At 41.8% G+C, this 12,400-nt stretch overlaps 1 protein-coding gene across 5 annotated transcripts in view; it reads left to right on the top strand.

Annotated features, from left to right (window-relative positions):
• Positions 1-12,400, top strand: part of LOC149179844 (cleavage and polyadenylation specificity factor subunit 3-II-like) — a 392,395-nt gene that overhangs the window by 115,253 nt on the left and 264,742 nt on the right. For 4 of the 5 annotated variants that reach the window (XM_089415819.1, XM_089415817.1, XM_089415814.1 and 1 more), the window contains exon 9: positions 7,769-7,834. The exons of the other annotated variant lie outside the window; for it this stretch is intronic. In XM_089415819.1, coding sequence (XP_089271945.1) covers positions 7,769-7,834 — 66 coding nt within the window. The remainder of the gene's footprint in view (positions 1-7,768; positions 7,835-12,400) is intronic. 5 annotated transcript variants of the gene reach the window in all.

The raw sequence follows: 12,400 nt of genomic DNA, 5'->3' as shown, positions 1-12,400 counted from the left end.
CACTGCTGTAGGTGCATAATGCATTATTAGACTTCATAAGTTCATAGCAGTGAGCACAGAGAAAGTTACATCTTTAACCAGCAAGGCAGGGTGCAATCTTTGAAGAAGAAGGCAGCACCTTTTGAGCTGATGGAGGGAGGATTTTGATGATTGCATCGATATGGGAGAGAAAAGATGAGGTTTCCAAATTCCAACAGTACTTCTTCAAACTTTGATACTTATCCATGACAACATGTTTTTAGCAGTTGAAAAGGTTCGGATCTTTGAGAATATCATCATCCTTCTCTTCATCTGAGTTTTTGTAAGCATTATCATTGGCTTCTAAAGTTCTAAGATCCATCAGGTAGACAATGGACATTCTTGAAGTATGTTGAAAATAGAAGAAGTCAGGAACTTAGATAATTGTGGGCATTCTATTAAAGTGTATAGGCCTGAAATTAGTTAGTAGTTACATTAATGATGTGAAATGTGGTTGTTTGAATCCAATCGAAATCGATGGAAATGTACGTAGATGTGTGTTTATAGGAACCCTATTACTATCAACCTCTTTATATAATTAATGGAGTATAGATTCTGTGATATTTGGATTCTAAGGAAACACAACATCAAGCTCTTGAGATAGATTCTAGATTCGACCATCTTGGGGGCAGAAGTAAAATTGAGAGGGAAGGATCTTAAGTTTTAAAGGTTCTTTGAAATCTGCCCCATGTTACATATAAGAAAGTCTTGATGATCTTATAGACACCTATAAGAATTCCATTCATAAACTTGACATCACATTACTGATGGTTTATGACATATGTAGTTTGCAAATGGTTTATAACTTTAAAATTTAGAGTCTAGACCTGCTGTAGGTGATGATTCCCTACATCTTTTGGGCATAAATGCTGTAGAAGAGGAGGAATATATGCTCATTTATCCCATTCATACTTCTACTGCTACATTCTTTCCAAAAACTGACATGTCACATGAGGACATCAAGTTAAAACTTAAGATCATGAGAAACTGTATATTGAATGTTGTTTGAACTTTGCAGAATGGGTAATTGTGAAGTTTGAACACTGAAAATATTTTGTAGCCGCACATTATGATTAGATGCTTGATTGTTTCAACTTTCTGCAGCCTAGCATATTACATAATTTATTAATTAATTATTACACAGCTGCCATCTGTAAATCGGAATCCTCTATGCTGTCACGCTGTGCATATATATTATATGGTAATGGCAGCGTATTTTTGTGACTTGTCTGTTGATTGCTCCTGTCCGGTGGAAGTGGTTCATGTTTGTGGTTCAATGCAAACCCTTGCAGTTTGAAATCAAATCAAAAACCAAGCAAATGATTGTAGGGAACCGGAAGAATGAAAATCGAGTTTGTCTTACAGTTCTTGGCACTTGCAGCTTAGAAATCTTCGTTGTTGATGGCGTATTGGCTTCAAACCCTCCTTGGCAGCAACCACATTGGACTTCCAGCGCTCAGAAAAAACCAAAATGACTTCAAAAAAACCAAAAATCGAATTATATAGCCCGCGCGGAATGTTTTCAGGGTCGCCGGCGATATTTTAGGTCGTCGCGCGATATTTTCCAATATATCGCCGAAATATCGTAAATCTCGCGCGATTTTCAAAACTCGAAAATATCGCGATATTTGGTTGGCGATATTTCGGCTCGCCGAAAATATCGCGATATTTCTGAATAACACTGGTGCATACATTGTATCCTCCTCTCCTAGAACCCGTTGGTTAAACACTGATAGAGGTGAAATACATCCTGTCTAGACATCTCCATGACGCCAAGGCCTACCCATCTAAATCCAACTCCAAACCTGTGCAACAACAAGATATGCTTGCCTCCCCATATGATGAAACCCTCTGTGAACTCCCATGTGTCATCCCAAGAGCGAATTATATCACTCTCTCCCACGACTCCGCCCATCACGAGTGATCTATCGATCAAATGAATCCCTACATCCCATAGCCAGACCTGTTGCGGCATAACCTTGACAACTGATGGAATCCCTTCGTCCCTCATCTCTAGTCCTTGCATGCCACCCATATATAGGCTCCATACATCATGAACTAATCCGAGGCATGCTAAATTGTCCTGTGCCTGCCACTGTGTAGTACTGATGACCACTAGAAACCACGTGTGCCAAATATCTACCCCCTGAATGCAACCAATAGATGGGTATTTGATATGCCCAATCGACTCAGTGTATGCGGATCCATCCTGCTCCTGCCAACCATCGCCACTGGTTCGGATACCCGCCCTCTGGAGAGTGTGCCGATACAATGTTGGGAATCTGAATACATTCTGGACAACTGTCTCAACGGTACACAGTATCCTCTGCTCATGCATGGCCCAGACATGCCCTGTGGAAAGAGTGACACATGTCTGGGCCATGCATGAGCAGAGGATACCGTGTACCGTTGAGACAGTTGTCCAGAATGTATCCAGATTCCCATGCTCTGTGGAAAGAGTGACACATGTGTCCCCTGTGACCAACTCCCCAGGCATAGAATCCATGATGAACGATATTCCATTCCTGAAGGTGATCACCTCATCTCTTGACCTATGGCTGTTAGCTCGTGCACCGACCCGATGCCCCGGCTGAGAAGCCTCTCCTCTATCGCACAAAGTGTCATCCAAATATCTCGTGTGAGCTCCTCGTCCCCTTCTGCTCTTGCCCAGAGTGTCAAAGGACAACAACCAGATTGCCCGTTCTTGTAAGTGATGTAGAAGAGGGTCAGGCATGTGAGTCCCTGTGGATACCATCAAGTATCTCTCATCTGTGTCCCCATCGATCCTGGGTGAACTACACCCAAAGGTATGCCCGGTGTCTCCGTCCATGGGTGTCCCTGAAGGCAACACTTCAAGACCTCGCTGTGCAACACCATACGCCCCTGCATATCACCAATCACCCCATTACTCCTGAACATGCCATTGTACACCGCGACCTACCCCTATACATTGCTAGATACCCTCAGCTATAGCTATGCCATCCTCTACCGTCCTGCTTCTCGCCTGTGTCACTGCACCTGTCACTCCCCGCATGTACTCAATGCGATGTGAGGCACTCCCACTCCACAACGTAGTCCAACATACTACAACACACCACCATGCATCTCCATGCCCACTTGTAGACCACTGCTCAACGCTAGATGCTCCCACACATCCCTGGATGTGATCGCCTAGAGCTATGTCTCTACGTGTGAAGCCTCACTTTATTACTATCATCACCTCCACCATTGCATCACTATCCCCGCCGATGAATGGATCTTCTCTCCAAATCCCCCTTGAGGGATCCGAGAAGTGACTCTCCCTATGTGTCAGCAGTGATGCCACCACTGCTTTGCTCCTCTGCGTCCTCTGTGCCCCATACAAAAGTGAAGAGTCCCCAGCTCCATACAAGGCACCGTTTGGTGGCCTACCAATGCCACCTCCTCTGACAAACTCCTGCCAGAGTATGCTGATCACCTAGTGATCCCGTGTACAAATGCCATACCAAGAAAACCAAAAGAGTTTGTCCATAAGCTAGTCGGCCACTGGTGCTGACCGAGACTCCCCTAGCGAATGTGCACGCTCAATTGCTAGGTCAATTGCACCATCCCGGTTGTAGTCAATCGATATACCTGGGAAATGATGGGCAGTCCCACTCAGAACCCAATGCTAGTCTGCATTGTCGGTATCCCCAGTGCCTGGAATCTCCTGCTGAGCTCCACCTGGGTCCACTGCCATCTCAATAGCCCACTCCACCGGGTACCAACTCAGAATCTCTCGCCATCCAACCCCAAGAGAGGGACTGAATGCATGAACTCCAACACATAGAACAACCCCAGCATGTGGATGTTGCACCCTGTGCGACTCAAGTCGTGCCATCTCGCTATCTTGGTCAACACATGAAATCAGACTAGGTATCTCTCTCCCTCTCTGTCCAATGGGCAAAGGTAACCTAACAGTGTTTCCAGCCCCGTCTATGTATGCCCGAAGAGAGCTGCTCTCACGCTCCAACGTGCACTCTAGCTGCACCAGTAGGGAATCCAACCGCTCCCCAATGTGAGTCAATTTGGCCGTGGACTCGGCACAAACTGCTCTCATGCCCTCCAACTCCTCGTTCTGCTGCAGAATGGCCTCTCGTACTGTCGTGGCCTTCTTTCTCAATGCTAGAAGGCTAGCTCGGTACTGATGAAACTGTGGAGGGCAACTATCCCTTGTAAACTCGGTCACCGCTCTGGACCCCTCCGTCTCTTCTGGTACCTCCTTAACGACAAGTATGCTTTTAGGCACCTCATCAACCTGTTGTGGGCGACCATCGTCTAGAAACTAGGTCATAACACCGGGTACCTCATCAACTGTTGGCATCTCGTCGATAGGTGGCACCCCCTTAGCAGATGACTCTATGTGTGTAGGCTCTATCCTCCCCGCCAAGGTGTCAACTGGGGATTTCAAAGAGGTCTCTAATAAAGGTGACTTCCGCGCTACACCGGGTATATCGATGTGCTCCTCACCATCCTGTGGGCTCTCAACATCTTGCTCAACCTTCTCCTCAGGCTTCTGATATCTAAAGCCAGGTCTCCACTAGCAAAAGCACCCGCTGGTCTCACCCTCTAACTGTCTTTGTCCTTCCTGCTCCTTTTCAAGGGATTTGGTGTAATGATCTGGTCGACTTCTCCCACATGATGTAGATGGCTACACCCCCACAGCTTGCTCACCTCTAACGCCTCCGTTGTAAGGGTGAGGATGGGTTTGGTCTGTCACCCTCCTCAATTGAGCCAACTTCTCATCGTCCCAATGAACTCTACCCCAGAATTTCTGCATACTGGATTTCCCTTGAGCCATCGGTTTGTCTCCGGTTTCACCTGTCATTGTGCACTCATACCCAAAGCTTCCATGATCTTCTGGCTAGTTTCCCACAACTAGGCCAAGATCATGCTCTGATACCACTGTAATGTTCTAAACTAGGAAAAATAGTGCTATGCAAAGCAAACAATAAAATCAACACCATAAAATTGAAACATTCAGTGCACACCCATAAAAAGTCTAGGAATAACCAACAACTGAGCCATTTTATTATAATCTGGGAGGAAAGTACAATAATGTGGAAGTGGTGCACCTGGGCTTGCCTCAATGGCAAGCTACAAGCACCAGGTGATGAATACCAGAAAGCCCAACGACTGCAATAACCAGCTCCTCCAGAAACTGTGTTGCTGCTCCAAAACTGCACTGCTGCCTAACTTCGCCCCCTAATTTTCCCACTCTAGGTTGCACAGAAAATCCTATAAAATTAGGAGCATACTCCTTGCCAAAAACCTAGAAAAACCCAGAAAGGGTTCCCCTTGGTTCCAACCTTCAAAAATTGACCCTTCACAACTTGACCTTCCTCCAAATACAAATTCGGTTGCTATGATTGCTCCTGCCAATCTCTGTACTCCCAACTCCAGCAATCCTCCTCAAATGGACCTCCAAATGATTTCCTAGCTCCCCAGCTCCAAAATCCTCGGGATAGTGTTGCCCCAACGAATTTCACTCCAATGACTGCGCAACCCCTGCGCTGCTGTTACTCTCCTTGTTCTACACTGTTGTTACTCCCCCTGCTCTGCGCTGCTGCTACTCTCCTTGCTGTTGGAACTCAGCCTCCTTGCTGTTACTCAGCCTCTTGCTGTTGTACTCGGGCCTTCTGCTGCTCCTTTCCCTGCGGCTGTAACTCGGCTTCCTTGTTGTTTCTTCCCCTTGCTGCTGTTACAACTCGACTCACTGCTACTGGTACGACTTGGAACAAGTAGAACTCCCTTCTAGGGCTGGCACTCGAAGTCCACCAAAGCAAGGGTTGAGATCTTGGCTCGGAGACACTCATGTGCTAAACAACACAGTAACCCGGCTAAGCAGCTCGAGCAACTAAGATTGAGTTCAATATGTCAAAAGATAAGATGCTAAAATGAGGAGAGCTGCCTTCCTTATATAGATTTCGTGGAGCACTTTTCCCTCCATTTTCCCTCCATCATGGGTCCCTCACTCAACCATTGATAATCGAACTAGGGAATGCGTATTCTCCTAGTGTGGGGGGACCCCACGTATAAATTAACCACATCGAAATAACTTCTACTAAGTCTAGCCTCCTAATAAAATCAAATGGGCCCCATCACCTCCAAAATTGGCCCCAAAATGTAGAAATTAATCCTGTTCCAAAATAATTTAGGAAGGGATATTACACACACTTTCCTGAGTCTTGAAGTTGCCACATGGCGACATCCAAGATTGACTTGTCACCCCAACACTCCCACATGCTAAAAATGGTCACTACCAAATATAGCAGCAGCCTCCAAAAGCGCTGTTAGTGAATACTAAAGCTCACTGCTGTGAGAAAATATCAACCACTGTTATCCCACCTGCATGCCCAGAATAACATGTGCTAAAAATAACAACTGCTAAAAATAGATTTCTGAAAAATAGCATGTTTCCATCAAACATCAAAATGCCAAAATACTACCTGTGGGAGTACATATTATAAATAAGATGTCAAAGAAATGATGCCAAAAATAGCACCATGTTGCATGTTGTCAAAAACAGGCTCTTCTAACTTGTGTTGCTACAAGGAACAAGAATATTTTGTTTGTTTCTCCATGTGAGCCCTCTAATTGCAACTTCTAAAAATAGCACTGTTTCAAATTTGCCTGCATGCCTCATGCAAATTAATAACAAACTCTAAATGCTCATCTTAAACATCTAGAGAATTTGCATGTACCCCACCAAATCATCTCCAAGTGGCACTGCTGAATGATCTGATGAACTCTCTACAGATGTAAGAGTGAATCTCAAAGTTGGCACAAATATCACAGTGTCACACAGTGTAATTCAGGTGCTAACAGGACTTTTCGCTGTCTAGTAGGGATTTTACAACATCCACCATAGAAGCTCACAAAATAGTCAGAATAGAAATTAGAAAAACATATTTTTATTAATTTTTGATTTTAGGTTTTCAGAATGGACAAGTCCAATTATCCTGTCAGTGCCATGTAAAAGGTTTTGAAACCTTGAGTCACGCCATTTTCCAAATTAAGAAGAGAGAAGCAGTGTAACAATAATAAGACGGTTTTTTCATTGATTGTCATATCAGATATGCGTGCATGGATTTACTTATTTTAGTTATTTGAGTTTCAGGTTGGATAATAAATTGCAACAATTTGTACTTACTATTTTTTGGGGTGTTGTACCCTACACTCTCCCCTGACATGTTGATGGCTTCTCCAACAGCCCTCAAAACATGTTCCCCTGTCCCCTAACAGCTATGAAACATAGATCTGTTTGAAAATGAGTTATGAATTCTAAGAGCAAGACAATTGTTCAGTGGTCGTGCATAATTATACATCTGTTTAAGAACACATTTCTACTTGTTTGTATGGTTAATAAGTAGGCATTATTTGTTTATTAACTTATTATACAAGTGAATGCTCAGTAATATCACGCATATCTCGCATACCTAGATCATATGAACAATTGAACCATTGGCGCCCTTATAAACTATGCTAATTTGTTATATAAAGCAACTCTTGATTACAGTAATAACAATCCCAGGGTCAACCACTTACAAATATTTTTGTCTAGTAGCTTAATATTTACCATTACTACTATCGCATATTTAAATATGAATTAGATTTATAGCTATATTTTGCTGCAATCACTTTATTGGTTTCTCTATCTAATGGTGTGATTTTGGTTTCAACTAGCAACTATTGTATTCTCATGGTTATATTGCCTTCTCTCTTTTTGTAGGTTCATACATGTGTTGCAGGAGGGGGTAAGGTTCTTATTCCAGTGTTTGCATTGGGAAGAGCACAGGTATTAGGCTTATTGTTGAATGTGGCTAAGCTTTGACAGATGCATGTTACTTTGGATCCAACTATTAGTGTTCATTTACTTTTAAACGTATTTTAATATTGTCTGGATTCAAAATCTATTGAATGCATGCAATCCTTCTACTATGGGGACCGGGTACAAGAAAAAGTGTTACATAGTGGGAGGTGTTCAAAGCTTTTTGCGTGTATTATTTCATCATAGTAATTTCTATGATTTTTTTGCCCTAGGTTGTTATTGAGTTGTTCCTTTTGTCTATTCACACATGCATTTGGTGTTTTGTGATTCTAAGTTTTGTGAAGTGAAACCGTTGACCAAATATTCCCTGCTGGTCCAAGTATGGGGGTGAGAGGCACATATCCAATGGTTCCATGGGATGTTTGTGCTATGCATTGTTATGAATAAAATATATATAAAATAATATAAAATGTAAACAATAAAAACAATATATATTGATTAAATAACTAGTAATTAAGTTAATGAAGAGCTATGTCCCTTAGGACATGACCGTTGGTGAAGACGTACCTACCTAGGGTATATAAGCAATAGTGTGGAAAAAGTCGGGATTAAATCCCAAAAATCCTTTTTTTCCATCAAAACGATTAAATCGGTCGACTTTTTGCCGACTTTTTCACTGCTGAAAAAATCATGATTTAATCGAATTAATCCTGATTTTATCGGGAGTCGACCAAAAAAGTTGGCCATCTTTCCCAGACCGTGGATAAGAGGCCGAAAAGGGAAACATATTTTCTTGCTGGTTTTGCTCCCATTTGTCCCTGTGGAGAGAGTAGCTGTTTTCCATTGCCCAAGAGGAGAAGACTTGCTAGTTTTGTGGTGGGGATTTGGAGATTTGTCCACTGCTCAACGTGAGAGATTCAAAGTGCCGAATTGCTGCTGCTAGGTATGTATTTTAATTTCTCTCTTAGTCTTTGTTACACAAATGGCTTCTTAAATCTTTCTATAATTCTATTAGTTTGTTTATATCTTATTTTTGCCTAGAATTTTGAATCAAAACATTGTTTAGAATCTAGATTGAAGCAAAACTTCAACTTTCAAGAATCAAATGACAAAAATTCAAACCCTTGTTTACTGAATCTGAGTGTGTTCAAGTGAGTGAGAAGAGGCATTTAAAATCTAAAATCAACAATTGCATTTGTGTTTGCTTCTTATGTGATGGGAAATTTTTAATTTTTTTTGTGCCCAGGTTCAAATTCAAGTTCAAAGTTTAAAACAAAATGCCAAGGCTTTTGGACGCTATGTGGGAATATGGTGAACCTGATACTATACCCGAATCTGGGGGGATCAATACAATATATTTGACTTGCAAGTTGTGTGGCAAGCATATGTCAGGAGGTATCAACAAATTAAAATTCCATTTGGGGCAAATTCCAGGGCAAAATGTATACCGTTGCCCAAATCCGTCTCTAGAAATCATCCAACAGTCCATTCAATTGTTGATGGATAAAGAGGAGGGAAAAGACACTAGGGAAGCACTAAAAATCCAACTCAAGAGTGGGGGGAAGTGAGAGTGCTTCTTCAACATCACCTTCCACACCCATATGTCCCAACTCCTCAACTTTCACATCTTTTTTTCCTAGAACCACACTTGGTGCACAACCTGGCATCAAATCGACACTTAAAAAAAGGAAAAGGCAAACGTTGACAGGTTGGTCAATAAGTGTCTTCTATGGAGTGATGTTCCTTTCAACATTGCCAAGACAAACCCATTCTACCAACCTATGTTTGATGTTGTTGTTGTCGTTGGCTTGGGGTACAAAGACCCCACTTTTGCAGAATTGAGAGGGCCTCTTTTTCAAGATGAAAAGATTCATTTCACTTCCAGATTGGAGGAGTTTAGGGCATCATGGGAACACACTGGATGCACAGTCATGTCAGATGGTTGGACTGACTAGAATGGTAGGACCCTTCTTAATTTCTTGACTAGTTGTCCCAAGGGGGCAATGTTTATGAAATCTATTGATGCATCTGCACACATTAAAGATGCACGCTTATTATGTGAGTTGTTGGACATCTTCATTCAGGAAGTAGGCCCAAGCAATGTTGTCCAAGTCATAACGGACAACGCTGCAAATTATGTTGCAGCTAGCAAGTTGCTTATGGAGAGGTATCCTAACATGTTTTGGACACCTTATGCTGCTCATTACATTGACTTGATGTTGGAGGATATAGGTAAGATTCCTATTGTGAGGGATATTGTTGAATCATCCAGGAGCATAACAAAATTTATATATAATCATGCATCTGTGCTTAGCTTGATGAGAAGATTCATCAACAACAAAGAGTTGGTGCGTCCCGCCATTACACGATTTGCCACTACTTTCATATCTCTTCAGCCTCTGTTGAATTCTATGTGGGATGTGAAGAGCGTTTCTTTCATCGGATTGGCGTGCTTTATCTATTAGCCACAAACCAATGTTACTTGGGAGCGGGAGCGACCATTTTCAGAAGCTCCCGGTTTGGGAGCGAATCCGGGAGCGATTTTTTAAAAATATATATATTTTTTATATTTTTTAATTTTTGATACATATATGTCAACAAAAACATGTAGAATGATGAAATAGACATAAAAAACATAAAAAAACATAAATTGATCATTGAACCATATCACATCAATCATCTAGAAATTATAATCGTCATCAACCATGTCCACAAGTTAGTAAAATACATATTACAACTGCAACATATTGAGTCTTATAAATCATGATTCATCAAATTCAATATTAAAGTTTCAACTTCAAGCTTTCAGAATTGAAAATTCAATAACATTTATCATCATTGATCACCAAAGTTGTACTTGTAAGCCAAGTTTAACCATTACAAGAAGTAATATCGAAGATATTTTTAAGTCCTAACTTCTAACTGTTAACATGATATGAAATGTTAAAAATTTATAAAATGAAACATAAATAATGAGATGAAATGAAACAACTTTAGTCTTTCACAAAGCATCATATTCATAATTCACAATCATTACCAATGAGTTATAATTGCCAAGGCCCAACTTCAAACTTCAAATTTTCATTGTCACAGTGATATAATGTTTACAAAAAATATCATAATGATATGAAAGAGTCAAGAGTCAAGAGTCAAGGACTCAAAACTCAACAGTTATGAAAACTAAAGTCTAATAGAAACTAAAAAAGACAAGTAAACTGTAAATCTACAAGTGGCCCTTGCCACGAGAGTCTCCAGGAGTATCAGCAGGTCGTGGTGGTCTTCTAGGAGTCTCCCGCACAGACCGACGACCAGAACTAGAACCTCCACGCGAGGGTGTCGATGGAGGTGGCGACAGCAATGGAACAAGACTCGGGCCTCGAGCACTGCTACTGGATGGTGGAGGTGGAGGTGGCATGGCTGCTGCAGCTGCTTCATTTTCATCCCTTACAAGCTCCTCTTCTAGTTCTTCAATATGTACAATGCCATCCTCCAAATTGTCGTCCTCAGGGTGATTGTCCCAAATTTTATATGTGGGATCTTCATTAGCCCGATCACAGTAATGGCTCAACAACCTCAAGTTGTAGTGCACATAAACCAAGCTTTCTGCTCGGTTTTCGTTGAGTCTGTTTCTTTTCACATTATGTATATAACTGTAGGTGCTCCAACACCTCTCTGCAGAAGAAGAATTTACAACCTGTGAAAGAACTTTTTTTGCCAATTTTGGCAAAAGTCCGTGGCCGCCATATGTTTCCCACCATGTGAGAGAATCAAATTTATCTTTGTTGTCCATTGCATGGAAGTTACCATACAAACCAGTGCCACTGAAGTATCTGCCTATTTCAAGGCGCACAGCTGCACATTCCTCCCTATCAGGCACCAACTTTTCTAATGCTTCTAGATATCCTTTAGTTACCTCTTGATCTAAATGGGGTTTGGTCCTAACCCTACCCCCTGCTGCAGGTTGGCCCAACCAAGATGTAGAGTAGTATTTTGGCGTAAGGATATACGCCAAGCAATGTAGTGGAAGGTTAAGCCTATTCCACCGTTCACACACACAATCATGAATCAGTTTGTACAAGTTGGGATCTTTATTATGAACAATGTCTTTTATTTCCCCCAACATGGTATTCATTTGCTCATACACCTCGCCAATCACTGGTTTGTCTGTATCTGCAAACCGAATCATGTGATAAATTGGCTTGGTGAAATCCAATACCTGCCTCACAGTTGTCCAAAACTGCCCATTAAGAGCGGCCTCCTCCACCGTTTCAAAACCTGCCATGTCAGCTACATTTGTAGCCCTTTCCTTTAACACCTGCCAATGTGGACTTGATATCATGCTAGCTAATGCCTCTCTTACCTTCAAAAGGCGCCTGAAGGTGAGGTAATAGCTACCAAATCTAGTCCTCGCAATCTTCAGCAACTCCAATCTCGAGTGACTGCGGAAAAGGCCATGGGTATTGCTATGATTTGTAATAAATTTTATCATTTGTTTTCCTTTCTTGTACAAATCACCAATCCATTGGTATTGTTCATTTTTGTTTTTGACAATATCATGCAACAAAAGGTTCAATGTGTGAACCAAACATCCAG

Source organism: Pinus tabuliformis, chromosome 3_2, assembly GCF_031772625.1.
Source record: "Pinus tabuliformis cultivar Carrire ecotype Pingquan chromosome 3_2, CPIR1, whole genome shotgun sequence".
In the NCBI taxonomy this organism is placed as follows: domain Eukaryota; kingdom Viridiplantae; phylum Streptophyta; class Pinopsida; order Pinales; family Pinaceae; genus Pinus; species Pinus tabuliformis.
The sequence above is the reverse complement of the archived record's forward strand: the minus strand, read 5'-3'. Positions and strand labels throughout refer to the sequence as shown.